General features: G+C 46.2%; 1 protein-coding gene across 2 annotated transcripts in view; it reads right to left on the bottom strand.

Moving 5' to 3' along the window:
* LOC119219948 (mitochondrial import inner membrane translocase subunit tim16-like) overlaps nt 1-26,574 on the bottom strand; it is an 84,651-nt gene that overhangs the window by 44,510 nt on the left and 13,567 nt on the right. For both annotated transcript variants that reach the window (XM_037475471.2, XM_037475473.2), the window contains exons 8-9: nt 16,237-16,320; nt 15,799-15,881 (exon numbers count right to left, since the gene is read on the bottom strand). In XM_037475471.2, the coding sequence (XP_037331368.2) occupies nt 15,799-15,881; nt 16,237-16,320 (167 nt within the window). The remainder of the gene's footprint in view (nt 1-15,798; nt 15,882-16,236; nt 16,321-26,574) is intronic.

Here is a 26,574-nt window from a genome sequence, read left to right as displayed (position 1 = left end):
TAAATATCATGATTGAAAACACTGTGTTAACGTTGTAATTGTATTTACTCACTAATCTAGGCCCAATGAGTGAGCATTGTTTGCAAACCCACACAATAAACAGGCTGACCACCCACGCATTTTATAGAAAGGTAGGGGTTTGATGCAGCCTTCACCGCACACACACACACACACACACACACACACACACACACACACACACACACACACACACACACACACACACACACACACACACACACACACACACACACACACACACACACACACACACACACACACACACACACACACACACACACACACGCACACACACACACATGCATGTACTGGCCCATTACTGGGAGCTGTTGTGTAAGGTTAACAACACAAACCCATAAAAACAACACCACTCCTGTCACGGAGGCCTCATTATATCAATTTGCTCAGATAAAGCAAACTTCCTAGCGACATAACTGGAGAAATCCCCTGGGTATCGATACATTTAAACTCATTCTTTCTTCCTCTTCAGTTTCCAAGGAACAGCATGTAGCATTTGGTTGATCTGGGTTACCATATATGTTGGCTACGTAAAAAAGGACTGATGTCAGATACTAATTCCTTCAGCTGAAATAATTCATGCATGACTCTTTCTCTCTGAACAGGTATCTGCAAATGGTCCTGTATGCAAATAAGGAAAGACGAACAGAGCGTATGTGTGTGGGTGTGTGTGTGCGTCTCTCCTTTCCTTCCGTAAAACAGTCCCTCTTTTCATTCCCCGGCTTTAAGAGTAACCTGGTCCCTGGACCAGGTCCAACTTTTACACTCAGCCCGCACTGCTCAATGCACCCTATTGTAGTTTCAAGGAACCTTTTCACAATCATCAACCCTCAAAAAACTCCCCAAGGAATTATTTCCTGTGTAAATATTTTGCACTCGCCTCCTTTCTCCCTTACTCTCTATTTTTGGTCTCTACTGTGTTCACAAATGAAGAGAGGCTAGAATGCAGCCAAGGACACTGTGTTAATGCACCAGGTGAAGGTCCTGCAATTAGCCTTTGTATTTACTCTGTGTTTCCCTGTATCTTATAAAAGACTTCTGCCTCTCGGATTTCCATCTTCCAAATATCCCAGGCAGCACAGCTGACCCTGCGCTAACCTCAAACCATCTCTCCAACATCAGCCGCGAATATTTACAGTCAGCAGTTACAACCATGAAATGAAGTCTTTAAAAAAAGAAATCACAAGACGAAGAATTGAACTAGTCCTAAAGTATAAAAAAAGACTTTTTAAATTCCTCCCAACACAAATAAAAATTTTGAAATCTCAAGCTATTGTTATTGCGCCGCATTCCGTGTCCGTGATGTTGCTGCTCGCTAATCAACCAGCGCCGAGGAGTTTCAAGCGGGGAATAGAAACAGCAGAGGGTTAAAGAGAAGAGTAGAGAAAACACACCACCACTTTGTTTTTGGAACCTGGTTCTCTGGCTCCGTTTTTTTGGCCCTGCGCTTGTTTCCCCACAGCACTCGCTCAAACTCCCCTGCCGCACGTCCCACCTTCCCTCCCTCCCTCCCTCTCCGGCTTTCTCAAGTACTCATAACAGACCTGTGATGCCTACAGCTGCCAGTCAATGCCAGCAGATGCAAGATTAAAACAAAAACAGCGTGGGGTGAAGGACGACAAGAAAAAGGGAAAGGAAGGAAAAAGGGAAGATTTTTTTGACTTTGGTTAGTTCTTATTGCCGGCACACGTGCAACTCATTTCATGTGCTGTTGAATAGATTATTGGATATAAGAAAAACAAACTGCAGTGTGATTTCCCTATTGCAAATATTTTCTTCCATTTAATCTTCTCATTTGTGTCCTTGTGCGTCATTGTCTCCACCCTCAGTAGAACATGAACTGACCCACCTTATTATTCTCTTTTTATACTGGAATTGGAAAACTGGCGGGTCAGTAATACATTCATGTAAATACGGCTCCCTGCTGCCTACGGCCTAAGCAAAATACAGTAGGCAACTGCCTGGCTCATTGATCATTTAAGGGAGGCGTCTATACTGCATGTACATTTGGTTTCGTTCCTGAGTGAGAGTATCAGGTTTGTATTTAACAAGTGTCCAGCTGCAGAGAAACCTGGTCTCAACTTTCAACTCGACATCTGAAAACCTGTCTGTGGGCGTGAATGTTTGAATAAAGCCAAAAACTACAATGAACCTCATGGATCAAGTCATATGGCTAAGGCGGCGAAGGTTATTTTTAGACTTGAATCTGCTTATCTTCAAATAATCAATGACTCGCTTAGTCTATGAGAACAGAGAACAGTGTAGTTTTCCATTCTCTGATCTAAAATGATTTGGTTTTTTTCTATATACTCACTGCCCCCCCCCCCCTCCCCTATAAAAAGATTCTGAACCTGCTGTGAATTATATTCAGGATATCTATAATTTTATGAAATTGGATTCAGTGCCACAAAAAGGCTTTGGCTGAGTTTTATAAAATTATAAATAATGTCGAGTTTGAGGAGCAAGGAGTGTTCAACTTCTGGAACTGGAAAGTGTTTATCCAACCAATGCTGCAAGATAAGAGGGAGAGGATGGAAAGAATTACACAGAATTAAAGAGGCGGAGCCACAGTGAAATGCAAAGGGGGGGGGGGGGGGGAGGCGCTGCTGCTGGCTGAGTACAAGCAGGCCCACAGGCTGTGAAATGCTTACCCGTCTTGGGAAACAAGTTTGTGAAGGTGTTTAGTTTTTTTCTTTTTTTTGTGTGTGTTGCAGGAAAGTAGCTCAAGTGTGTGCAACGCGTTTCAAATAGAACGGAGGGAAAGATCCTGAAGGCTGGCCCGATGAAGCTCTCAGCCCCCGATGGTATCATTTTCAAACTAATTGAGTCCAGTTGTTCTAGCGCTAGCACACGTGCGATTGGCTACAGCACTTGATCAAAAGTAGCTCAAAACACATGGCTGCAAACGCACGATTCACTGATGAGAGGAATAACTTCTAGAGTTGAAGTCTCTCTGGGACGAGCGCTGCGACATCAGGACGTCGGTTGGCCCTTCGGAGAGGTTGCTTTTCTCTTACGGCCTTTGTAAGAAAGCAGCTGTGATCAGAAGTGATGAGGGTCTGAGGTGCTGTGTGTAGTGCAAGTAGTAAAAAGCGGCGAATTCCAGCGATGGTCACCAACAGTTACAGTTGCCATGCGCCAGCGTCTGGCTGGCCTCGGCCTTCACACAATGCTGTCTGGGTTGTCGCGGGGGCCAACAACCTCAAGAATTCCAACCTAAACCATCTCCAGACAGAGTGAGGGACTGAAAAGCATCTGAGAGGAAACAAACTAAAAGGACGAACCATCGTTGACCTTCTGTGACTTGACACACAAACCCTTACACTGAGACACAAGATTTGACAAATGGGAAGGTTTGTAAACATGTTGTAACAAAGAAAACTGTGGCATTGCGGTAACGTCAGGCAAACAGATGCAGAGTGTGGCAGGCAAACTACAGATGTAAATACAGCCTTTTTAATAATTCTTATAAAAACCCCAACAAGGCATCTGCAGCATGCACTGATTTATGGCCAACAAAGGCAAAATCACGCCCTAAATCTCCCATCTCAACAACTAAAATAAGGCAAAACATCTCTCATACGCTTCTACACTTCTGGACAATAACGGCTTGTTTGACTTGGAAACCATTGTTTCGAATTTCCTCTCTTTCCGTCCAGTCTCTTGATTCCCCCATTTTTCATGCTCCCATACAGCAACGCTTAAGAATAAATAAAACCTGCAGCACTAACAAAACAGCAGAAGCGTAGCGTTCATAACTTAAGAATAGCATGCTGACAGGGCCAAAGCCAGCCCCGGGGCCTCCGATACGTCCCCCTTAAGACACCAGCAGACATTCATCAAACACGGCTGTGTACACAATCCGCGCTAACTTTCGAACTCGGCTTGCATCGTGGCTGCACGGTGAGTACACACGGGGCTGAAGCTCCTGTGTTGTCTCAAAACCGAGGCGAGCGATGCCATAACTTGGGTGGGCATATTACGGGTACGCGCAAGTGGAGAGAAGACAAACATTTCCCTTAAATAATTAGGACCGATACAAATGGTTAGGGCCTAATATTTTGCCAACTTTATAGTATATTTGAGTAGTTTAAAGTTTTCCACTTAGATGACAAATTATATTATTCAATGTGGATTTTTTTTTTTGTGGATGTGTGTGTGTGTTTGGGAACAGACACAGATTATGTGCCCTTAACCCTATTCATCACAGTAGGTGCTAAGGCTATATACTGTATATATCACAGGATGGGAGCCCCTCCTCACCTCTCTGAGTGGAAAATGGAATAATGTCAGAAAAAGCTTAGAGACAAAAGCTCCAAGGTAATAAACAGTCAAATGACGTGTTAAACAGTTTCCTCAAACTATTTCTGTGAGTCTGAACAGAGTGTGCTGTCCTAATGCGTTCTGGCACAAAGGTTGACTTCAGTAATCCAAAATCAATCACACTAATTCCTTTTTCCCCACCGAGCACGCCTCCACATCCAGCCCCCCAAACGCAAGCGCTCATTGGCCGATCATAATAAAAGCCGACTCGAGCATACTGCCGCCGCGGGGGACAGGGGCGGCTGGCGCCACCTGACCTCTGACCCCTGCATGGGACCTCTAACTCTGTGAAGAACGGGCCCGTCAACTTCCGGCCAACTAACACCTGTTTGTCGACAACTCCAGTAATAACACCCGAGAGGCGGGGGGTTATTACACTCAAGCACAGAAACGGTTGATCTGCTAATCCTGTCCGTTGGGGAGGCTCTGGACAGTCACAAGTGTCTGGCTGCTGATTAGCAGCGAGCCGGTGAACGAGTAGCAGTCCGGGATAAGGCTGCTTTTTGCAGACTGCTGTCTGGTAACTAGGAAGCTGGTTCACAGATCCTGAGCTGTCGCGGGGGGCTAAATGGTGGCCCCTCTGGCGTTCAAATTTGCCTTGGAGGAAAACTTTGACCGCTCCGCTTGCACAAACTAAAACTTGTTTAAAGTAATCTGTATAAAGGAGATGTGGTTGATGGGGGTTTCAGAACAATACGGTTTCATAGAATTGTTCATGTAACAAAATAGAGTTTAAGTTTTCTCAACAAAAAAAAGTTTAGGACTTCATTGTGTAACTCTTGTAGTTGTTTAATTTCATTCTTTCCTTTGTGATTTCAGAATCACAGCTCATGATTCTGACCCTTTATGATAAACAACCCCTTAAAAAAGTTATATATATATTGTTGTTTCCAACAATAACGCATTTTCAGTCAGTTGACCAAAAAAAAGTCATTATGGTAAGCTGACTGACGTATGTTCATGAAAGTTGAATTTCATGCTGGACTGATTGAGTCAAGGCTATGTTTTGAAAAGAAGACATGCCCTAATTTTAAGTTTACTCAATTTGTATTTCATAAGCTAAAACATGCTGTTTAAATATGGTCTAAGCTCTTCACTGCCTCAGTATGTGGACCGTTCTGGTCCACTCGCAGTGATGGACGCTAACTGCCACTTATGGCCCTAGGCTCTCCGATGCCAGGCCTCGGGTTGGAGAAGGACAGTTTTGGAGAGAAAGAAAGAGAGGGAGAGATGTTGGTGTGCTGGGCTGGGCTGGGCGGTGCTACAGTCACAACAACGGAGTGAAAATCCAGCCACCACACAAAGCAAACATAAACAGGGGCACCCGCCGGGCGGGCTGACGCCGCGTGCCTGGGTGGGTGCCTGCCAGCCCGGCCTGCGGCAGTGGGCACCTCGAGTTCATGGGTTCATCGCTGTGGAAAGTCTGCATCAGCCCGCATGGAGCCCATTGTGGCTAGGAGAAGGTAGCGATCCCCCCCCCCCACCACACACACACACACACACACACACACACACACACACACACACACACACACACACACACACACACAGAGACACGCTCTAATGCAGCCATCACTTCCCAAGCGACCACAGGCTAAATGTATCCAACATGCACAGCAGAAAATAGCATAACTGTGGGGGGGACGCATAGGTGAAGAATGGATGGAATAGGTAGTTATTAATGTGTGACCACAGAGGGAAACAACTTCATGAAACTAAGAATGAATATCAGATGAGAGATGAGGACGAAGACATGAAGACACTGATGGAGGGCCTGAAAGATGGATGAAGCATTCGCTGTTAAAGGTCACATGAAGAAAACGATGGAAGGGGGCAGGGGGGACTCTCCAGTACAACCGCCACATATTTTCCCTTTGAAAAAGGATATAATTTACACAAACCCCCTGAAGGTCACGAGCCGAGTATGCGGTGCAAACTCCAGCCCAGAAGCCAACAATTTTTCCCTTTTCCGTCGTTCTTTCTTTCTCTGCTTCTGTCTCTATAAGCGTCCTTTCCATCTATTTTCATGGGACCTCGGCCAATCACTGTGGATTTGTAGGTTGGGAGATGCTTGCGTGTGTGTGTGTGTGTGTGTTATTCAAAGACTGTGCTTTTTAGCAATCTTGGTTTTTGCCGCGCGCGGTTGGCAGGAAGTGGTGTTCCTCTCTAGTTTCAACGTCTCCCGCCCTCATCTTGACTACGGTCAAAATACAAGAGAAAACCAGATTTGGAAAAACAGCATAGGCAGAATGGGCACGGTATAGCACACAGGTCGGGGATGGAAAGGATTTATGGATATAAAAAAGGCATTGTGTGTGTGTGAGCAAAGAGTAAAAGGATAAAAAAAATCCCGATTGACACTATTCTTTACCACTGTAGAATTGTTAAGAAACCACTCGAACCAAAGCACAAAAAGTCAAATCAGGCAGCTGTTTGCCACATTGGTAAATGCTGCCCGCTTATGTATTATCTGACAACGGCAGTTACCACTTAAAAAATCATTGTGACGTGACCTCTTCCCCTGACGAACATTGAACAGAGCAGCAGAGGCACCTTTCCAGAGGTCAAACCAGGTCACATGTCAGTTCAAAGCGGAAAGACGCATGCTGACAAAAGACTGGTGCTGAAGAACGGAAGAGGCCCAAATGACCTTCGGAGACGGCGCGCTCTCTGCCAGCACACAGCTGTGAGTCCCCCTCCAGGATGTGCAGGGGGAACCCGGCAAGAACTTTGGTGCGGGCCGACCTCGCCGGCGCACGCGCGTCCGAGTTTCCGTCGCCGTTTCGTCCACCAAGCCGCTGTTTGTCGTCGTTTTCGGTCGACCGCTAATGAAAGGCCCGCTCCTGAAGAGCGCCACCCAGGCGGGGTCGGCGTGAAAGAACCGGTGGATCCCGAGCATTGTCCCTTCAGGGCCTCTAAAAGGAACAAGTGGTCCCTCAAACATCTTATCGCAAACAGGGCCTCCCTCGCCCTCCACGCCGGTCTTTTGGGCAAACATTTGTTTGTCCGGGTTGCTTTGTGAAAGCGTTGCTCTTTCACGCTCACTCCGAGGACCAATGCACACAGCTGGCCTATAAAGAAACGCAGTGGAAAGGAAACGCAGCGGGACACAGCAAAACCTGTATAGGTACAGCAGCTTTACAATGCCTGTTTGGTCAGAGGTAAAACACTCCCCACTTCCTGGTTTGAAAGGGAAAATATAAACTAAAGCAATAAAAGCCGACCGAGGGACATATCTTCTAAGACGAGACATTGTGACTACGCCCGTAACTTTACTGACTCATTTTAAACTGAACTGCCAAGCAACCGAATCGAAAGAAAAAGAAAAGGAGTGGAACACACACGGTTTGTTTTAAAGTGTTGCTTATATCTTGTTAAAGTATCAACGATGCTGCGCATGAACGGGCGGCTTAATTAAGACACGGATGATTAAGTTGACGTCCCTCCACCTGTCACATCCTGCCGAGTGATGATGAATACCGTTTGCCAAAGGTCTACGTGTGCTGAAAAGAAACGGTGAAGCCTGTCCGGGCACGCATACGCGCCTATGACAGCATGGCGTGCCTTATGAGAACACGTGTGTGTGTGTGTGTGTCTCTCTGTGTGGGACTGACCTATCCTGCATGCCAACAGGAATGCAACCCCTCTATCTCACAACTGGGCAGCTTTGTGAGAGGCACCTGTGTCCCTCATGCACTCCTCACAACACACACACACACACACACACACACACACACACACACTACATTGGAAGAGTGCCCCCATGGTGAATCTCTCCCTGTGTCCCCCACACACATTTCAATAGATAATAGGACAGGAGACACTTTTCAGTCTACTTCTACAATGGGGACTCCACAAATGAGTCTTGTAGTTTACGAAGGAGGCCTTCAACTCTAGAATGTTCCTCCACACCGACACTCCTGATGAAGTCTAGTCTTTTGTGGTAGGAGGGAAATAAATGTTAGAAAAAAAAAAAAAAAGTTGGCAAAGCCACAATAAAAGGGGCTTACAGTCCCAGGACTCCACCTCCCACTCGTCCCCAAGTCTTCAGCCCCCCCCTGCCCCCGCAGCCTCGCACAAAGCCTTCATACAATAGCCGACTGACTAATTGACCTTGCTGAAATAACGTTAGCTGGCTTCAAACAGAGGATATTCGGTTGATGTTAGAGCAAGAAAGTCCACAAAGGTTTCTATAAAAGCACACAGACTACTGGTGTAGGTACCCCCTAAGGGTCCTCCACCTTTTCTTCCCCACTCCCACTCAAACTCACTTTGCACAATGGAGAATTATATTTCCTGGCCACCATCACCTTCTAAACTCTCCCACCAATTACTTTTTTTTTTTTTTTCATCTTCTCAGGCCACTTGCACGGACGCACACACGACCCTTTTGGCAGAATGACGTGGGAGGTCGTGCAGGTGCACAACCGCTTGTGTTGTGATAACATTTCCACGGGAGAGAGAGAAATCTGACAGGCAGCCTTTCTCTGCCTCTTTCCCTCTTCTGCTGACAACACCCTGCTAAGCAACATGTGGGAACAAACACACATGAACATAATCAAATCTAGTTTGTAAGATCAACAGACCTTTGCGACCTCTGGTGCATCAAAACAATTGGAACAGCGAGGCATTAAATCATGCAGCCCTTTGACTAGTTACGCAAGCAGCAGCTTGCTTCAGCACTTTTCCCCCATCAAACCACGCGTGGCGTATTACTCCTGCCTCAATGACACCGACATGTTTCCACAGCATGGCCAGAGAATCACGGGCCACATGGGAAGTGACATCATCAAGAGGCACTCGTGGCCCACCTGCCACCGGCAAAATCACCTCAGCGCCTTACTGGGGTTTCTTTAAAGTTTCCGTTTCAGACAGCAGTTCTGCCAATGACGGCCGCAGAATCTGTCGTTTCTATCATGGAAACGTGATCATAGAAGAGAATACAATGAGCAGACGATGCACCGAGCCTGCTCTATAAAACGATAGGAAAAGTCTGCTCACTTAAGAAGAATTGGCTATTGCGCCAGATGTGGATAAGTTGTTTTTACACAGATTGCTCACAGATGTGAAAAGCCAGTGGCTGAGTTAATATGGGATTAGCTTCGGCATCACTATTGGCAGTAACACTTTGATTTGGGTATTGGCTGAATTTTCGAAATGAAATGATGACTATGGTGTTCAGGATCCAAACATCATGGAATAATTGGCTGCTCGAACATTTCGTGGGCAGGTGCTTTTCACTCCATCAATGATTCATCCACATTGTTGCATGACGCCAGATGATGAATTGGAAGGTTGAAAACATCCTTAACCCACCAATCAAAACTTACACAGTAGGCGTAGACATTTGGCGTAGACAAGATGGAAAGGACAGATTACTGTTAACAAAAGTAAAGTATGAAATCCTCAGAGTGCTGAAGACAAATCAGCCGAAAATGTACAAAACTAGATTGATGTAGATTGACACATGGACGGAAAAAAAAGGAACATTAAGAGCAATTAGATACCGCCTCATCTGCCGGACATGGGGAAGGTGGCATTTTACCTTGGTAAAGCAGTTCATCTTACTTGGAAATAAACACCTTAAAATTGTAACTAAAAGTCAGCATTTATTCATAACAAGAGCCTACAGAACATTCAATGTGTGATATTTGCAGTAGTGGCTCCAATCACTTTTGATCACTTCAAACACATTATAATGATGAGATATCAAAGTTTTATTTTAGACTGTGTATTTTCAAAGGATCCATCTTTATCTGTGCGTATGAATTACGCCGACAGGAGCAACTCCTGCTCGTCCGTGTGCATCATCAATAAAGCCGTCTCTCGATCCCTCCCTTTGTACCTTTGTTATTCTTTGCAAGGCTATGAGGTGTGCAGAGACGAGCTGCCAATCTGCACCAGCCCCAGAGGCAGCATCGGAGGCCGGGCTGCAGGGCGGGGGGGTTTGGCAGGGTTCAGGGCATTGGAGACCCGTCAACTAATGGGAAACAGAGTTCTCTCCATCGCTCAAATTGCTCTTTTTACCACAGCAGAGGCGAGCTGGCAGGCGTCCAGGAGGACTGGCGTCCAGAAGCGAGGCATGATTTTAGAAAAACGGGAGCCCTGCCGCACCACGGTTCCGGATTCTCGCGAAAGGGACAATCGGGAGTGTTATGAAACACATACATGTGTTGATGGTGAGTCCAGGTGGCAGAAGGGGGAGGGGCGGGTGGAAAAAATTAAGTAAGAAATAGTAGATTCACAAGTGAAGGAAACAATGGCAAAAAGATGAAATAAAAACAAAGTATGAAATGCTATTTATACTACTATTATATAAATAATGGGGCACGGAAGAAACCTTGTCGATGTTCAAACAAGCTGGTCTAAGTTTGGATGATGTCGTTGAACTGGCCGTTGCAGTTCCTCTGGAAATAACACCCCATTACTTTGATATTTAATATTACACCTGTGTATTCATTTTGTAGCATTGCACGTGTGTATCGCACAGTTTCCACTTTGGCCCCGAATCTATCATCCAAACCCAGCCGTCTACACATCTCTAGCAGATGCTCTGTTACTGGATGTATATACACCCCATTCAGCAGGGAGAAAAGTGCTGAAATGGAATTGGGATGGCCCGAAGTAGACTTTCGGTAAAAGGCAAAGATCTCAAATGCTATTGCCAGTGCATTTTTAATCAAAGGGGGGAAAAGGCATATCCCCAGATGTTGGAAAATATACTATATGTGCAGCTGCAAGTCCGCTGCTGATTTGTGAAGGATGGAAAGTGAAGTCTGACACGGTCGCGAACTCTGAGACAGAGCGAGGACCCAGGAAGCGGCCCACGTTTGAGTCATTTCTGCCATTACCGTAACAGCATTTAGACGCGCTCCGCTGCCATATAATGCAGAGCAGCTTCCCTTGACAAATCATCCCCAGTTAAATCTCCACTAAATTCTAATCCAAACCATAAAAGAAAATAAAGGTGAATGGAAGAAAAGAAGGGGGGAGGTAAAGGGGGGGAGGAGGTTGGAGGTAGCTGAAAGCGGGAGGGGGAGAATTTCTCCTATTTTTCCTTCTGTGGCGAGTTCACACAAAAGGGTCCTTCTCATCCCCGGAGTGCCGAGCACATACCTGCGGGATGAAAAACCCTCTGTGAATTATATTAAATAGCCCCTGCCAAACCCTCCACATACTTTCATGCGTTTTTACCAGTTTTTGCAGAGGCTCCATTAGCCTTTGCTCAAGAAACAACTTAATTAGAATCCCAGATACCAGCACCTTTAAAAAAGCACGATAGAGAGAAAGAAAATGGAGGAACAGAGGAGCAAAGGGACAAATGAGGTAACTAGATATGGGGTTTTTTTAAGGATTTACTGGAGGATAGTGGAAGTATTTTTGACAGGATAGAACAGAGAGCAGGAAGAAAAGGCCACTTGCACAGTTCGTTGATTACAGGGCATGAAAGAGGACCAGATGACTTCTTCAATGAGGTGTTACGGAGCAAAAGACGGTTTCCACATGTGCTTCAATAAAAAGGCCATTAAGTTCACAAAGGGAAGATATCTAATTATATATATATACATACATACATATCTAGGATTGAAGGACATAATAAGGTTGAAGGATTTCAGATTTTCAGCTCCTGTCTTTTTTTGTCATAATTTCCTGGTATATAACTCCCCCTCGACTGAATCACAAATTGAAACCCCAAATGACTAACAGACACCATGTTTCAACTGTCAGAACACAGGGTCTAGGTTCTTTGACGGAGCGTGTGCGGTCACATCTTTACCCTCTAACCCCCCCTCCCCCGAAGGCCAGGTGGGGGGGGGGGGGGGGGGGGGGGCGGGGGCAGCGGCTGAACTATCGCCTTGACCCCGAGGTTCACCTGAAGATTGTAGTTTGCCTTTACCTGCACCTTAAACATGACCTCCCAAGCTGGACCCAAACAACGAAGCTCCGTTCCCCCGCACGGAGTGAACTTCAAGTGAGAGAGGGTTCAGGTCAAATGACTGTTGAAAACATTCCGTGGCACTTCTTTATGTTCTGGTTAGGTTAGCAGTGCTGCAGCTGCACCTAATCCCCACAGGAAAGCCTTCATCTGGGACTGATTTTAGAACGCCTGGATGGGAGAGATGGGGGTGTTTTGTCAAAAGCAGACCCCCCTTTCTGTGGCACAGGCCTCCTCTCAATCCATCTGATTAAAGGGAGTTTGGCTCCATTACACCCAATGACCGGGCCCTGCACCCAGCCACAACCCGGCTAGGAAAACACCCAGGAGTGGGACTGGTGGAGAGTCGGTGGAGAGGGTGTGAGCACGAGCATCGCACCTGGACACTCCCCGTGCACCCACCGCGACAGCTCCTCTCGTTCTTGCCTCAGAGGGGGAGAGTTCTTTTCGCGACCCCGTGACTGGGTTTGGAAAAACACGAGGGTTCGGCTCTCTGGGGGACAGGTCTCACGTCCCCTTCCGATCAGCAGCAGGGATACCGTCAGGCATCGGGTCGCAGTGGTCCGTTTTAATCGGCCTCACGCCAACGAGGACGGAGAACTAAGAGAAATGTGTTCCCCGGCTTGGAGGGCCCAAATAAACTCATTGTTATGATTCGGTTTTATAAAGGGAAGAGTATGAGGGCGAGGAGAGCTAGTTTAAAAAACGCCCCTCTCAGGCACATAACCCCTCAACCTTTCAGTCTTCATTTTGACCCAAACCAAAACATAAACATTCCCCCTGCAGTAAATGGCATCCAAATTATATTCCACCCACAGCCCCATTTTACTGGCTCAGGCTCCCGGGCCTCATCACGTTGTGATGCTCCAAAGAAAACAGTCCTCCTGAATGTAGTGGACGAACAGAGACAACCTGATACAAGCCGGCCCGTTTCATTACAACAAAAGGCCACAAAAGAAGAGAACAAATCCATCTTATGTGCACCTCAGGACCAAAATGACAGGGAGGAAATGCCCCGTTTTGGATGTTTGACTTTGAGCTTCCTCGAGCGGGCCACAGTTCAATCCATCAAGTGCAGAGAGACGTGCAGGCGAGCTCCCCTTTTGATTATTGTGAAATGTCTTGATTGAGACGCCCAAACGCTGGCCTCCATCCCCCCTAATGATAGTTAGTAGGAATTTCATTCCTGAAGCCTTGTATATCCTTGACAGTGTTCTGGACGTCTCCTACGGTGCGTAGTAGTAAACAAGTGGCGGCGGCGGTAGTCAAAAGCCCAGACGGGACCCTTTGTCAACGCTGCGGCTACATTTAAACAGAGCCCAAAGCTAGCCAAACTGGGGACAGCAACGGCGATGTGCTTGTGTATTGAAAAGCCGTTCATGGATCTAAAAAGCCACTATGGATACGGATGCAAACCACCGCGGTCTCCCTGGGGATGATGTCCCTGTCGCGGCGGTGTGTCGTGATCCAGCTCCGCGCTTTGTTTGGGGCCGAGTGTTCGCTTCAGAGCATGCAGAGTTTCTCCCGCGGCCGCCGCTTTGCAGAGGGGTCATGCAGCTATTACCACCCCCCCCCCCCCCCCACACACCCCGCCCCTCCCCCCACAAGCTGGTTTGTTGGTCAAAAAAAATGATTTAGGCTCTCCCGGTGGTGCTTAACTTTGCAGCTTAATAATTGAGAACGTATGGGACTAAACTGGTTTTGAACTGCCGGTAGGGAGAGAGCGAACATGTAGTAGTCTGTCAATTCTTGTTGAAAAGCTACTTTTCTATTTTTAGAGCGTTGCTTAAAGGAATGCGCGGCTGTGATTGGCTCAACAGCGTCGTGTAAGACAATGCAATCGGTCTGTGACTTTCCTGAGCTGCTAAATTGGGGCTGTAAAGACTAGGAAAACAGCGATGGTCCAAACAGAAGTGCTTCCTTATATTTAAAAAAAGGTCCTGATCCAGAAAGGACAGTGACCGTTACCAGATGCTTATTGATGACCTCAGACCTAATTTTTTTTTCCCCCTTTTCATTTTCTTAACAGATTTTCCAGACTCAACACAGACCAAAGAGTGGGTTTGGGAGAGAGGTAAGGAGAGGGAAGGAGTGAAAGACATTTTGAGCAAAATGGCTTAAACGAGAAAGAGAAAAGCCCAGAATGGCAGAACAGAACAAGGTCTCATCTGCCATTTGATTGCTTCCCTGTTTTACATCAGTGCTGGTCTGCAGGCATCTGGAGGGGGATGCGGCCTTGGCAGTAATCGCTCTCTGAAACACCGCACCAGCACATGATAGCACAAGGGAGTGATTCAATACGGCACACACCCCAGCAATTATGTTCAACAAAATATAACCACAGCATATTTAATAACTAGTATTGTATTATTTGTACAAGATACCCAAGGGCTTCTCATCTAATGAATCTTATATGGATTCTATTTTGACAGAAACTTCCGAAGCTGAGATACAAGGCACCAGGATCACTCAGCAGTCATCATCCGATGAGCAGGACGGTTTCGCAGCAATCCTCACATGGCGGTCACATTCTCTTCAAGCTGCGCCATCACCACAACCTCAGCTTCGGCTTTGCCAGACTTATTTTTACCAGTATGAAGACACTGCATCAAAATGAGCATATTCGCTTCGGTAATAGGAGGAAAAAATGTGCAACAGGGGCATCAGATATCCACCATTTCCACTGGCACCAAACAATGCGATGAATTTCCAAGATGCACTCAGACAGGCCACTATCTGTCTCACTCAAACTAAGGAGGAAGTGGAGGAAATGGAGATGAGTGGCGAGCAGAGGGAGGAGGGAGAGTGGAGGTTGTCAACTCCTCAAACGTCCATCACACACACACACACACACACACACACACACACACACACGCACACACACGAGGGAAGTTAAAAACATTCACATTCCTAAGAGGCTGCTTTCCTAAAAGTCTTGGTAAAAAAACAAAAACATTTTAAAAACATATATTCGTTTTTTAAATACATGTACATTGTACATACGTATGTCGCCACACATCCCAGTCCATGCTGCAACCAAACATGGCCGCATACAGACCCAAATATCTGTGCCAATGAACAGACATGGAATCTGCGCTGTCACCGATGGTTTTTTATTATGTTTCTGGCTTTTTACGGTGGTAATATTTGTATTATTATTGTTATTGTATATACAGTATGTTGTCCTCGGTTCCTACGCGTGCACTGCCGTCGTGACCCGATTACGTACCGAGGGACGCACCTTTGTGTGTCTGTGTGTCACTGACCCGGGAAATGCCCGGAATGTGAAGGGCAGCGTCCGAGCGCTGAGAGGTGTGCAGCACGCCCCTCCAGCGTCACAATGCGAGGAGGCCCTATCGTACGTCGCTCAAAATATGTACGGTGCCACACACCGCTATGCACGAACCGGGGGGGGGGGTCAGAGCACAACGCCGTCAGTGTCGCGGCTGTGTTAGTTCTTCGGGGGGGGTTAGTGGGTTCACGCTGATGCAGTCACTCACCCGCTGGAGGTGCCGAGCGACGCGGAGCCGACCGAAGAGCTCAGCTTCCTGCTGTCCCAGAGCCTCACCTCCCGACTACGCATCTACACACACACACACACACACACACACCACATGCCGGGTTAGGTGGTGTCAACAAACATATCAGGTCAACAGATAAGTTCAAACTAAATGAAACTTAGCAAGTAGTTATTCTTGCACTCATTTATACCTTCTCCATGTGTCTCAGTAGCCAAGGCCACATATTGCAGAGCATGTAATTGCGACATGTGTGTGTTGCTGTTGGTAGTAGGTCTCAGGGCTTTTCTTTTATTGAATTTGGTCTTTCTGTATCAATGTTAATCTGTGTTTATTCCAATGGTTCCAACCCCAGAACGAAAGCATGTGTACTTACTTAATTAGACGGCTGGTCAACGCAACATGCAAAGAGTGTCTCACCATATCAAAGCCGGTGGAGATTAAAAAATCGTCCTTAGCCCACAGGATGCGTGAATCCTTGTTGCTCTGAAGGCTCTTGGCACTCTGCGGAATACAAACAATGCAGCATTTTCAAACAGACAAAATGAGACCAATTAAAACCATCTTCCTTAACTGTTTGATCCAGACTCCTGAAATCAAGGCCTCTATGCTGAAACCTAAAACTTAAAAAGTAACCTTGAGATAACGATTGGGGTGATGAGTGAATGATTAGCAGGGAAGAGAAAGAGACAAAGGGAGGGGGGAAGATGGAGCCGCTGACAAAACCCCCCCGCGGTCGGACAGGACTTGTCCCGTGAAAGGAGCGCTTGTTATTGTTGATGTAGCAGACAAGGTGACTTCTGCCCAGAGTACAGCTTGGATTACCAACCTGTTACGCTGCGTTAATGGCAACTAAACCTTTTAGATACGTGTCAAAACGGCGCTGCCGTCACAGGTTTGATAGGTGGTCTTCGAATGCAAATCACACGTAACAGCAAAAAACAACTGCGCGCATTGAAAGTAGGGAATGTGCTTGTTTGTAAAGACGACGTGTAAAAGAGGAGCAGGGGGCAAGTGAAAAGCTCCATTGAAGTAGGTTAATGTGCTGTGAAGTCAATGATGTACTCTGACTGTTAAAGTAGAAACACTGCAGTTATCGTTTCACTACCTCGAGGTGCAGTTTGGAATTAAGGGGGTCTTTTAACTGCCCTAAAATCACGGCCATTGGAGCTGTTCGGATCATAACTTCTTGTAAGGTCTCACAGCCGGGTCAGTCAGTGAGCCCCTCGGTATCTGTGTACTAATTCCTGGGTTACAGAGCGGCTTCCCATCAGGCAGAGAGGTCAGCGATGGTTTTATCGCCTCGGCCCGCCGTGTCTCCCCAAATGACTGTTGTCATTTTTATGGCCACACTCCAACCCGAGGAGCCTGGCTGCGTATTGCAAAGAGGCGCTTGTTTTCACTTACAACCTATAAACGGAGCTTCGGGTGGCCAAGCTTGAGGCACCGTGCACACGAGGTAGGTCGCAGCGTCACAAGGACTCTCCAACCATAGCTGGCTGTGGGCCAAATGGGGATGAACACGGAAATATCGAATCCAGCTTGAATGCACAGAGGGACACAAACGTCAGTCTCGTTATTTTGCCGATTTTGGATTGAAAATCGATTGCTGAAAGGCAGATTGTTCGTCCCTATTCCTCTTTCCTCTTTCAGTTTGCCTCTCGCTTGGATACGAAAGGACAGTAAATGACAGGCATAGGTTAGCTTGCTCCGAGTGCAACACAAGCTCCAGGGACAGAAGGAAATGGAGGCTAAGGGCGGGATTTTTATAAAAAAGGAAGCAGCAATGCAGCGTCTCAAAAATCATGTCTTTTCCTGTCCGCCCTGCAACCTCGCCGTAGGGGCTGAAGGGACCAAAGGCTGCACAAATACATTTTGCAATATATAATTTGAAATGTATTCAACATATGCTTTAGATTAGAGATGTGTTAGGCAGTTAAAAAGTCCACCATTCCTTATCTAAATATCTATTTATTGCTAATTGCTATGACATACATATAAATCAAAGGACTGGACTATTGAATATCCTGACCAAATCTACATTTTTACCAGATTATATTGAACACTGTTATCTACTTTTGTGTATTTTTACCGAATACAGTTTAAAATTCCCGCACACTGCAAACTGCATTCTATCCATAGTGGATATCAGGCTTGAGAGCTGCCCCCCCTCCCACCACCTCGCTGTGACAATAAGACTCCAGAAAGCCAAATATTCGATTAAACAATTATAATTTTTACATTTGTTTACATCCAAATTAAAATAAGATATAGCGTGTAAATAGCAGAGCTTTAGAGCTTTCAGTAGGCCTGTGTTTTTAAATTAAATTTAAAATGAGCTATTAAATTAAAATTAAAATTAAATTAAAAAAATAAAAAACATTTGGTTTTTGTTACATAATTGTTTCCTAAAATGTTGGCCTTTATCCACTATTACAAACCTCTCTCTGAGACTCTAGTCAGTGACTATAAATCATCAAAAGCTGTCAGTTGAACGTGTGCGTTCAGCCCACACGGGCGGTTCAAACCGAGTTCATTGTTTTTCAAGTACGACGGGACTTGACTCTGTTAAATATGTTGAGTGGACGTGCCCGACATCAAATCCCGGTTTTAAAAAGGAAAACACTCAGATGTGCACTTCTGCACCTCTCTCAGGGATGATACGTCTCTGCCAATGCCAGTGTTTTATCGGACGCCGTATGTATCCACCCCAGATGTTTTCTGGCTCCCGGTGTGCTCCCAAAATAGCCGTACACACTAGGAGGTATTTTAAAATACAGACGGGTTTCTGAAGGTGCACTGACAAAGTTGATAATAAGTCTTGGATTAAATAAACACTTAAATCTAGACCCGAGATCACTTTTCAGCTTGCAGTGGCTCGGTGTGCCTCCTGCAGGTAACTTAACTCATATATGCCTCGATAAGTCCCTGCGCGTGAGCCACACGATAAATAACCCAGATGTACGAGAGAGGTCCAGAGCAAACTCAGACCTCCAGAAAAGCGATACATCAGAAAGGAGTAGTGCCAGTAGAAAGTCTGAAGCCAGCACAGTGTAAACAGACACAAAAGGTATTCCATGGCCATTGAGCGCTTCATCACTGACCGATTTCCTTCCAGGGGCAAGACAATGCGGAGTTGGTAGTCTGACCAAACTAGGAACGAGAAGAGCTGCCCCCCCCCCCCCCCCCGGCTCAGGGTCCGCCCCGACACCGGATCTGCTTATAGGAGCATGTTGTGCCGTCTGAGATTCCAAATTGACTCCATCGTTTTACATGCAAGAGTAAACCGCTTTGATTTCAGCATCATCACCTTTTTTGGGCCATATTTAGCATCACTACTGCTGAACGCCAGATGACAGCGTGTCTGTGTTTGTTTAAACCAAGTCGAGAATTCAAATGGAGCGAGCACACTGGCTCGGTGGAGGTGCTAACTTAGGGTCATCCAGCAAAAAAGTTATAATAAAAGTTAATGTACTGTACCGAGACATTTTACTAATAAACCCAAAATATCAGACTGCTGGTGTTAGTCCGGGATCCTTATTCCATCGACTGGGGGCCATGATTGTATGTAAGCCATTTCTATCCAAGCTAATGGGGTTTTTCAGCCTGTACAGAAGTGATGCACCAACCGGCCAAAAATAGCCATCGGTACGCGTTATCTCGGCTAAAAGGTCATAGCAACTATAAAAAAAAAAGATTCAAGATGCACAGATTGTTATCCACCCCTTTAGACCGGACTGTGAAGTTGGGAAGTGGGAGGGGGGGCAAAAAGAGAAATCACTCCTTGAGGGAGTCAATAAAAAAAAAACATATCACCTTTCTATGAACCGCCTCTGGAGCGGACAGGCTTAGTTTTGCCATTACAGCATCCCTCAGGCCTGCAGCACGCCGCCTGAGCCAAACGGCTTCAGGGCTAAAAGGCAAATAAACCGGCATGACGTCTCTCACTACGCATGCTTCATAGATCACATCGACATGACGTCGTCCTTTCACCTGGAGACAAAAGCGCTGCGTGCAGCTTTGAGTCTTTTCGACAACAATGTCATCAGGGCTGCAGAGACATGAGTGCGATTGAGGCTTAGCGGTTGGTGCTGGGCCTCAGTTCACCTTTTTTTCACAATAAATAGTGCTGCAGCTTAAGGAAGCGCAACACTGCCTTATTACCACTAAGACCCCGGGGCAGCCAGAGGACACAACATCTGGACCGTGTGTGTGTGTGTGTGTGTGTGTGTGTGTGTGTGTTTAGAAATGCTGCCTGACAGCATCCCTCCTCTGCAGCACTAAATGAAACTCAAATCCCCCCCCCCACACACACACACACACACCTCACCGCCTCCCTTCCAACGGCTGACCCTTACACACATGCTGCATATCGATCACAACGGGAAGCAAAGGAGAGAGAAAAAAAATGAAGGGATATATGACGTTTTCCTCAGCGGCCGAACAAAGGATCCGAGCAGATGGAGTTCGCACAGAAGGACGGAGAGTTGAGAGAGAGACGGATAACGACTTGACCAAATACGCAGAGGAGGGGGTAAGGAATCCGGTCCACCTGTTTGAGTGGCTGGCTCACACGCAGAGAGGAAGTGTTAGGAAATGACATGATGCCACAGGTATCCAGAGGTGGGAAACCGCTCAGTCGGACTGTTAAATGGGAAAAGGTGATGAGCGAACGTTGCTGTGATAGTATCAATCAAAGCTCACTGCAGGCGGCTTACGCTACGGTTCAACCAAAAGGAAAGGAAAGCGCCAGTCAGCAGTCTGGACGATTATGATGAGACGTGATATTTCTCCCAATAAAAACAAATTAGAATCCCCCCCATTTCCTTCTGGCTTTCTCTTTAAGATATTTTAGCTGTAAACTTCAACCAACAGAGTCCTTCGAGGAGAATGTTTGATTCACCCACCAGGAGGAATATCAGGTGTCTCTGTGCACATATGGGAACTATCACGATCTCTGAATGTCTCCCTCAATCTCTCGTTCTGTTCATCTTTCTTCCTCTCTGTGTATCACCCGAATGGGGAGTGTTAAAGTGTTTAAACATCGAGTGGTGCAGAAACGTATTAAGTGGACTGAAAGACTGAGTGCTTGTTTTCTCTACTCCATAAAGTCTTATTATACGGTATCATGGCGCATCCTCCAGTCGGATAATGTTTGTTGAGAGTATGTTATTGCTCTGAAATAAAGTTTTAGATTTTAATATTTTTAATAATATTAATAAAACAAAAAGACAGTGAGGTTAAACTTTTTTGTCTTGTTGCACTATTTCTTTTTAACAGACGAATTCAACATTTTGACTGAAAAACTGTGAGCTTATTTTCTTTGTAAGCAAGCGTAAGATGTGAAGTTAGCTTAACGTAAAGACTGGAAACAGGGGGAAACAGCTAGCCTGGCCCTGTCTAAAAGTAACAAAAAAACCAGGCAAATCAAAATCTCACCAACAAATGACATGCCAGTTTGAATCCTAAAAATCAAACTGTAAATGCGGCTAATTATGGTAATACGTAGCCCTGCTTTGCAGTTTCCCCCCAAAATCCAGTCTTTATCCAAAATATCAAATGTGAGAACAAAATAAATACTTAATACTAGATAAGTAATATTGTTAAATTTGTTAAAAGTAAATATGTATGTTAATCCTCTGCGCTGTGAACACTGCCTTATTGTCAAGTTGTTATGAACAAAAGGAGTCTGTTCGCTGGTTCCTCACTAGTTCCCAGTCTAACATGCAACAAACCCGCCCCAGCTGCAGACACTCATCTCTTTAACCTTCTCCTTATTTCCCCCTCTTCATACAGCATCACCATTCTTTTCCTTTAACTCCACCCCTCCACCTCCCTCTAATCAATAACTGTTGCTTTGGAGCCGTCATCGCCCCTAAAACCGCCTTCCAATTCACAGTAAATTACAATAACGGAGTTTTCCTCATCCTGTCCAGTCTTCATGGCCATTTAAGTTTGTTTTCTGAGACAGGATTCGCTACCATGCATCTGACTGACTATACAGAAGAAGACTTGTAGAAATGGGACAGAGGGGGGGGGGGGGGTTGTGGGGGGAGGACTACTTAAGACAGAATGTTAATCGGAACCATCTTACATTTTGGTAATTTCTCCAACAGTTCCTAAAGCCACAAGCCCTTCCCTTACTTTTCCCAACTCCTTACTCTGCCCCCCCCCCCCCCCCTCGAAGATGAAAATGAACGTGCAGGGTCAGAAGCTGGGCAGCGTAATGGAAGTGTAATAGAAGGAAACAAGGAGTAAAGCCTATAGGTGCAGCTGTAACAGCACAAACTTGAGGAGCGACCCCCAAACAATTCGTAAGTGGAAAAATGCAACCACTCGATGACTGTTGTGTCATTTAAAACTGCAGCCGAGAGCGACTTCTCCCGATCACACCTCCCAGACTATACTCCCCTTTTTCATATTTCTCTCGCCCAAAGTCATTCTTCTCCCTGCCAGTTTCATTTCCTTTGTGTCAGCAAACGAGAGATCTGTGCAGTAAAAAAAAAAAATAGCGGAGATGTGATCCAACTGGCGTGTGAGCACCGATATGGGGGTCAGGCCTGCTCCTGGGAGAGACCGGTGATACGGACTGGACTGATTCCTGGTTAAATATAGTATCCAGCTAGAAGGGGATACGCACAAGTCTTCTCTCTTTTCGCTTTTCCTTCGCTGCACTCTTTCTCTGAGCCTTAAGCGAGCGTGGGGGGATAAAGATACTCCACAGAGGAAGAAAAGGAAAGAAAAGGGGAATACGGCAAAGCTTGGATTTACACACAAGGCGCATCAATGTTATGGGGATCAGGGGGGAGGGGGGGGGGGGGGGGATTTCCCAAGTACTCCAGATTAATATGCATCACAAGTCATGTATGACTTGACCCTGTTGTGGATGTCACGTTTCCACTGTTGGTCTCGTAAATATTTAAATGACAACAGATCTTAAGAATAAAGTCCTTGTTTTTCCACATAGACAAACTGCAGATAATCAATGGTGTGTATGAATGAATATCTCAAACAATAAATCAATTTACCAAAATAAATCCTTTAGTTATCATGTTTATCATAATCAACAACCTTATTAATGAAATGACTGTTTCAGCCCTAACGCTCAAACTCTCTAAAAATATTGTGAATCGCGATTGTGATGACTTTATTCTGGCCGACTCCACTGTGAACCACGGACTCCGCGAGCGACCGATGGCTCCCGCAAAGAAAACCGGACCTCGAAATCATGATGCTCAGCGGAAAAATAAATCAACAGAGGGGCAACGAAGTCAAAGGGCCATTTATTGTGAGATCGGTTCCCCGGTAGTGAATGACAAAATAAAAAAAGAAAGGAAGAGAAAGAGGCAAGGAACGAGACTTGGTAGAGGGCTCGATTCTTTTGGGGTTTGTGCTTGACGCACAAACAAGCACTCAGGTAGCCGCAGTGCAGGAGGCCGTGCTTTCTCACCGGTGTTGGCTTTCAGGAGCTACCCGGCTGCCGCCGTTTGTTCTCTTCGGTTTTACATCTTTTTTTTTTTTTCCTTCAGTCTACAATGCTTAAGTCAATCGATGGATGAATTGCTGACACAAACAAATTGACACAGTGCACTTTTTTGGTGAAAAAGTGATCTTATCCAGCCGGGGAAGGTGTAAAAGCCATCATTCACCCATTCTCAAACACAAACACAAACACACACACACACACACACACACACACACACACACACACACACACACACACACACACTGATGACAGGAGCAACCACACACCAGTGCCACCTGCCCATCAGTTACTAGCATTCACACCTACAGTCCCCCCTTTTAAACCGGCCTGAGCACCATCCTTTACAAGGTATATTTTTTATTTTGCTTATTTTGGATGAAAGACCCAACAGGCTGACAGAGCATCCCGAAACAAACCCAACCACACTTTTGGTGTAAAACATGAACAGTGTGTTGTCTAATGTTTTTGGAGAGAGCACTTTCTTGGTGTTTTCGCTGCAGTGAGGCCGACCTGCAGTGGCATTTTTGGTCCAGGCCGAGCGAACAAATCAGTTTAACTGCCCTGCTACTTGGAACGAAGCACTGAGGTGGTGGGAAGGCCGTGATTATTGCGCCGCGGTGCTAATTGGGCCGAGTGGCCTCAATAAGGAATCCAGGCAGGCTACAGCGCCAGCTCAGGTTGTGGTTCACCCCTTTTTGGAGTCTGGGGGACAACAGTTTGAGGGGACGGGGGGGGGGGGGGGCTGGCATCTACCAGCAGGGGCCTCCATCCGGGAAGACTTCCCAAGGTCATGGAGGTCGCTCTTGGATCCGAGCGCCACACGGAGCTGGTTGGTTCCTGGAACTAACATGATTAACGGGACCACGGAATGGCCCGAATTCGCCGTTCACCCCAGAAGAAGCATCACAGAGAGCCAGGAGAGACTTCAAGTGCAAGTTTTTCTGATGGTTATCGTGGCTGAGGTTCAAGAGAGGAATATTCTAGAGAAGCACTTAGTGGTCCCATTAAATCAAAAACAGCGACCCGTTAAGACAGGAACGGGGCGCTAGGGACGCAGGAGGATGAGAGCGATGCTCGACGCGGAATCTGCACGCTAGACCCGCTCCACAGAAACAAAGCGATGGTCGGTAAGGACGAGCAGGAACACACACACACACACACACACACACAGCTGATCATGCCCGCGCTGCTGAAGACGCCACGAAGCCTCTCAACCCCCGAGGCCCCGAAGCCCAGCGCCGCAGCGCCTGTTCTCGTTTACGGCGCATTCCTCGCTGTCATGGATACAGTTGGCTGCCTTTGCTCCCTCCCTAAAAACCACTTCATAGAGGCTTCACATCATCAAAGTAACCCCACGCGTTTGCATGGAAGCGTGGATACTGCGCGACAGGATTCGCTGGGGAAGCACATGTGTGGGAGGCATGTCGCGTCGGAGGATATTTTTGTTGCTAATCTGATATTTATTTGCTGTAAACAAAGTGCGGTATTGGAGCTTTTCTTGTATCCACCTCAAGGACTTGAGATTTCATTCACACCAAAGCGGAACTCGCCAAACGGACGGGTTGACAAACAACCTCATGTGATCATAATCGCGGCAGCAGGTGTTGGCCTGAAGTGACACATGTGTGCAAAGTGTGCGGCGCGCTAACCAATGCGGAGGCTTTAAAATGTAAACACTAGGTACTAGTGTTGAGACCTGGTATGTGCAGCAGCAGCAGCAGCAGGAGCAGCAGCAGCGGGGCACGGGGCGGCTGACTGACAGCTTGATGAATCACCTCATCTTCACTGTGCTAACAAACATCTCAATCCTTACAGACTTTGCCTCAGCGCTCCCAGCCTCACTCGGGTAAAAACCGCTCTGCTGTTGCACAAATCGTCGCGGAACGTGTTGTCATAAGAAGCTCAATTAGTGAAAGGTGACCCAAGTTGGAAAGGATGTGGCATTTCTAAGACATGTGTGAGCCAGGTTTTAGGGCCCCTGTGCTCACAGAAACCGTGGACACAGAGGAAAGACTTTCAGCACCAATGAAGGTATTCAGCTGTGGCCGAGTTCAGGAAAACACTTTTCTTTTCTCCTTAGGTTCCAAAGACGAGTGGAGTCACGTACTGAACGTTTACACTAACACAGATCATAACTGACTGATGAGTCACTTTGATAAACTTTAGGCGATCAACTGAGATTTTGTGATGTGGAAATATAGTCACGATGCATTGCATGTTAAATTGTGCTTCAGCGTTTAATGATAATCTGCAATGTTTACAATCATCAAGAATTCAGGGTGAAAGAATACACAGAAGTTTACAAAGAATGGGATTAAAAGTATTGGTGTAAACCAGATCACACGCCAGGTGATCCAAACCCAATGAATGATTTACACTAATAAATGTCAAATGTAATTATTTTCTATCTGGGCAGGCCTCTTACAATATGCCTTGAAACATGGCTTTGTTGCTTAAAAACAACAACATAAGCTAGTTCTCTCATTGGGAGCACGCTTCCCAGTTCGCAGGCTGACTGAAAAAGAAAAAAAAAAAAGTACTACTTGAAATCCTTGGGCTGTCGGTCTTAAAAGTCTCACCTCTCGTTACGCAGCGACCCCGTCTGACCTCCGTGCTAACCACCCGTCCGGTTCAGAAGGCACACGGAGCCTGATGGAAATAGCACCGGCGTTCGGTCAAACCAAAGTCAGGCCGATCCAGCCAACGCTGCACTTTCTTTCCCCTCGGGTCTCCCTGGGGTTTGTCTCAGCTGTGTCCCGTTCTCACTCGGTGGAGGAAAAAATCAACGGGACAATTCACACCTCGCTTGCTGTTCTGAAGGACCGACTTCTCACTGCTCTTGTGAGGCCTATTGGAGCGTTGGGCTTATTCAACGTTTCGCTTATTTCAAACAAAATGATGTGAGCAGAGCAGTGCAGCGGGTGATTAAAGCCACATTGTAGAGTCGCAAAAGTGAAGGTTAAACAGAGGTGAAGTCAAATGGGAGCTGCGAGATGCCAAAATCTGTGCCGATGATTTGTTCTTATTGTGAAAGAGGAGGGTTTTTTTTACCCGTTTAATTCAAAAAGGCTGTTAAAAATTCCCTAAAAACAAGTGACTCCCTAAACTGATCTCATCACCAAGTAATAATGATTATTTCCTAACCAATCTTTCATTTCGCAACTATAACCGACAACCAAAAGGAGGCCACAAAAACACAAAAAGTCAGCGTTTTCTGGCTCCAGGTGTCATCCACATGTGAGCGTAGGCCCGTAATTAGTGAAGCCCCAGAG

Source organism: Pungitius pungitius, chromosome 12 (assembly GCF_949316345.1).
Source record: "Pungitius pungitius chromosome 12, fPunPun2.1, whole genome shotgun sequence".
NCBI classification, from domain to species: domain Eukaryota; kingdom Metazoa; phylum Chordata; class Actinopteri; order Perciformes; family Gasterosteidae; genus Pungitius; species Pungitius pungitius.
This window is presented reverse-complemented; position numbering and strand designations above follow the sequence as displayed.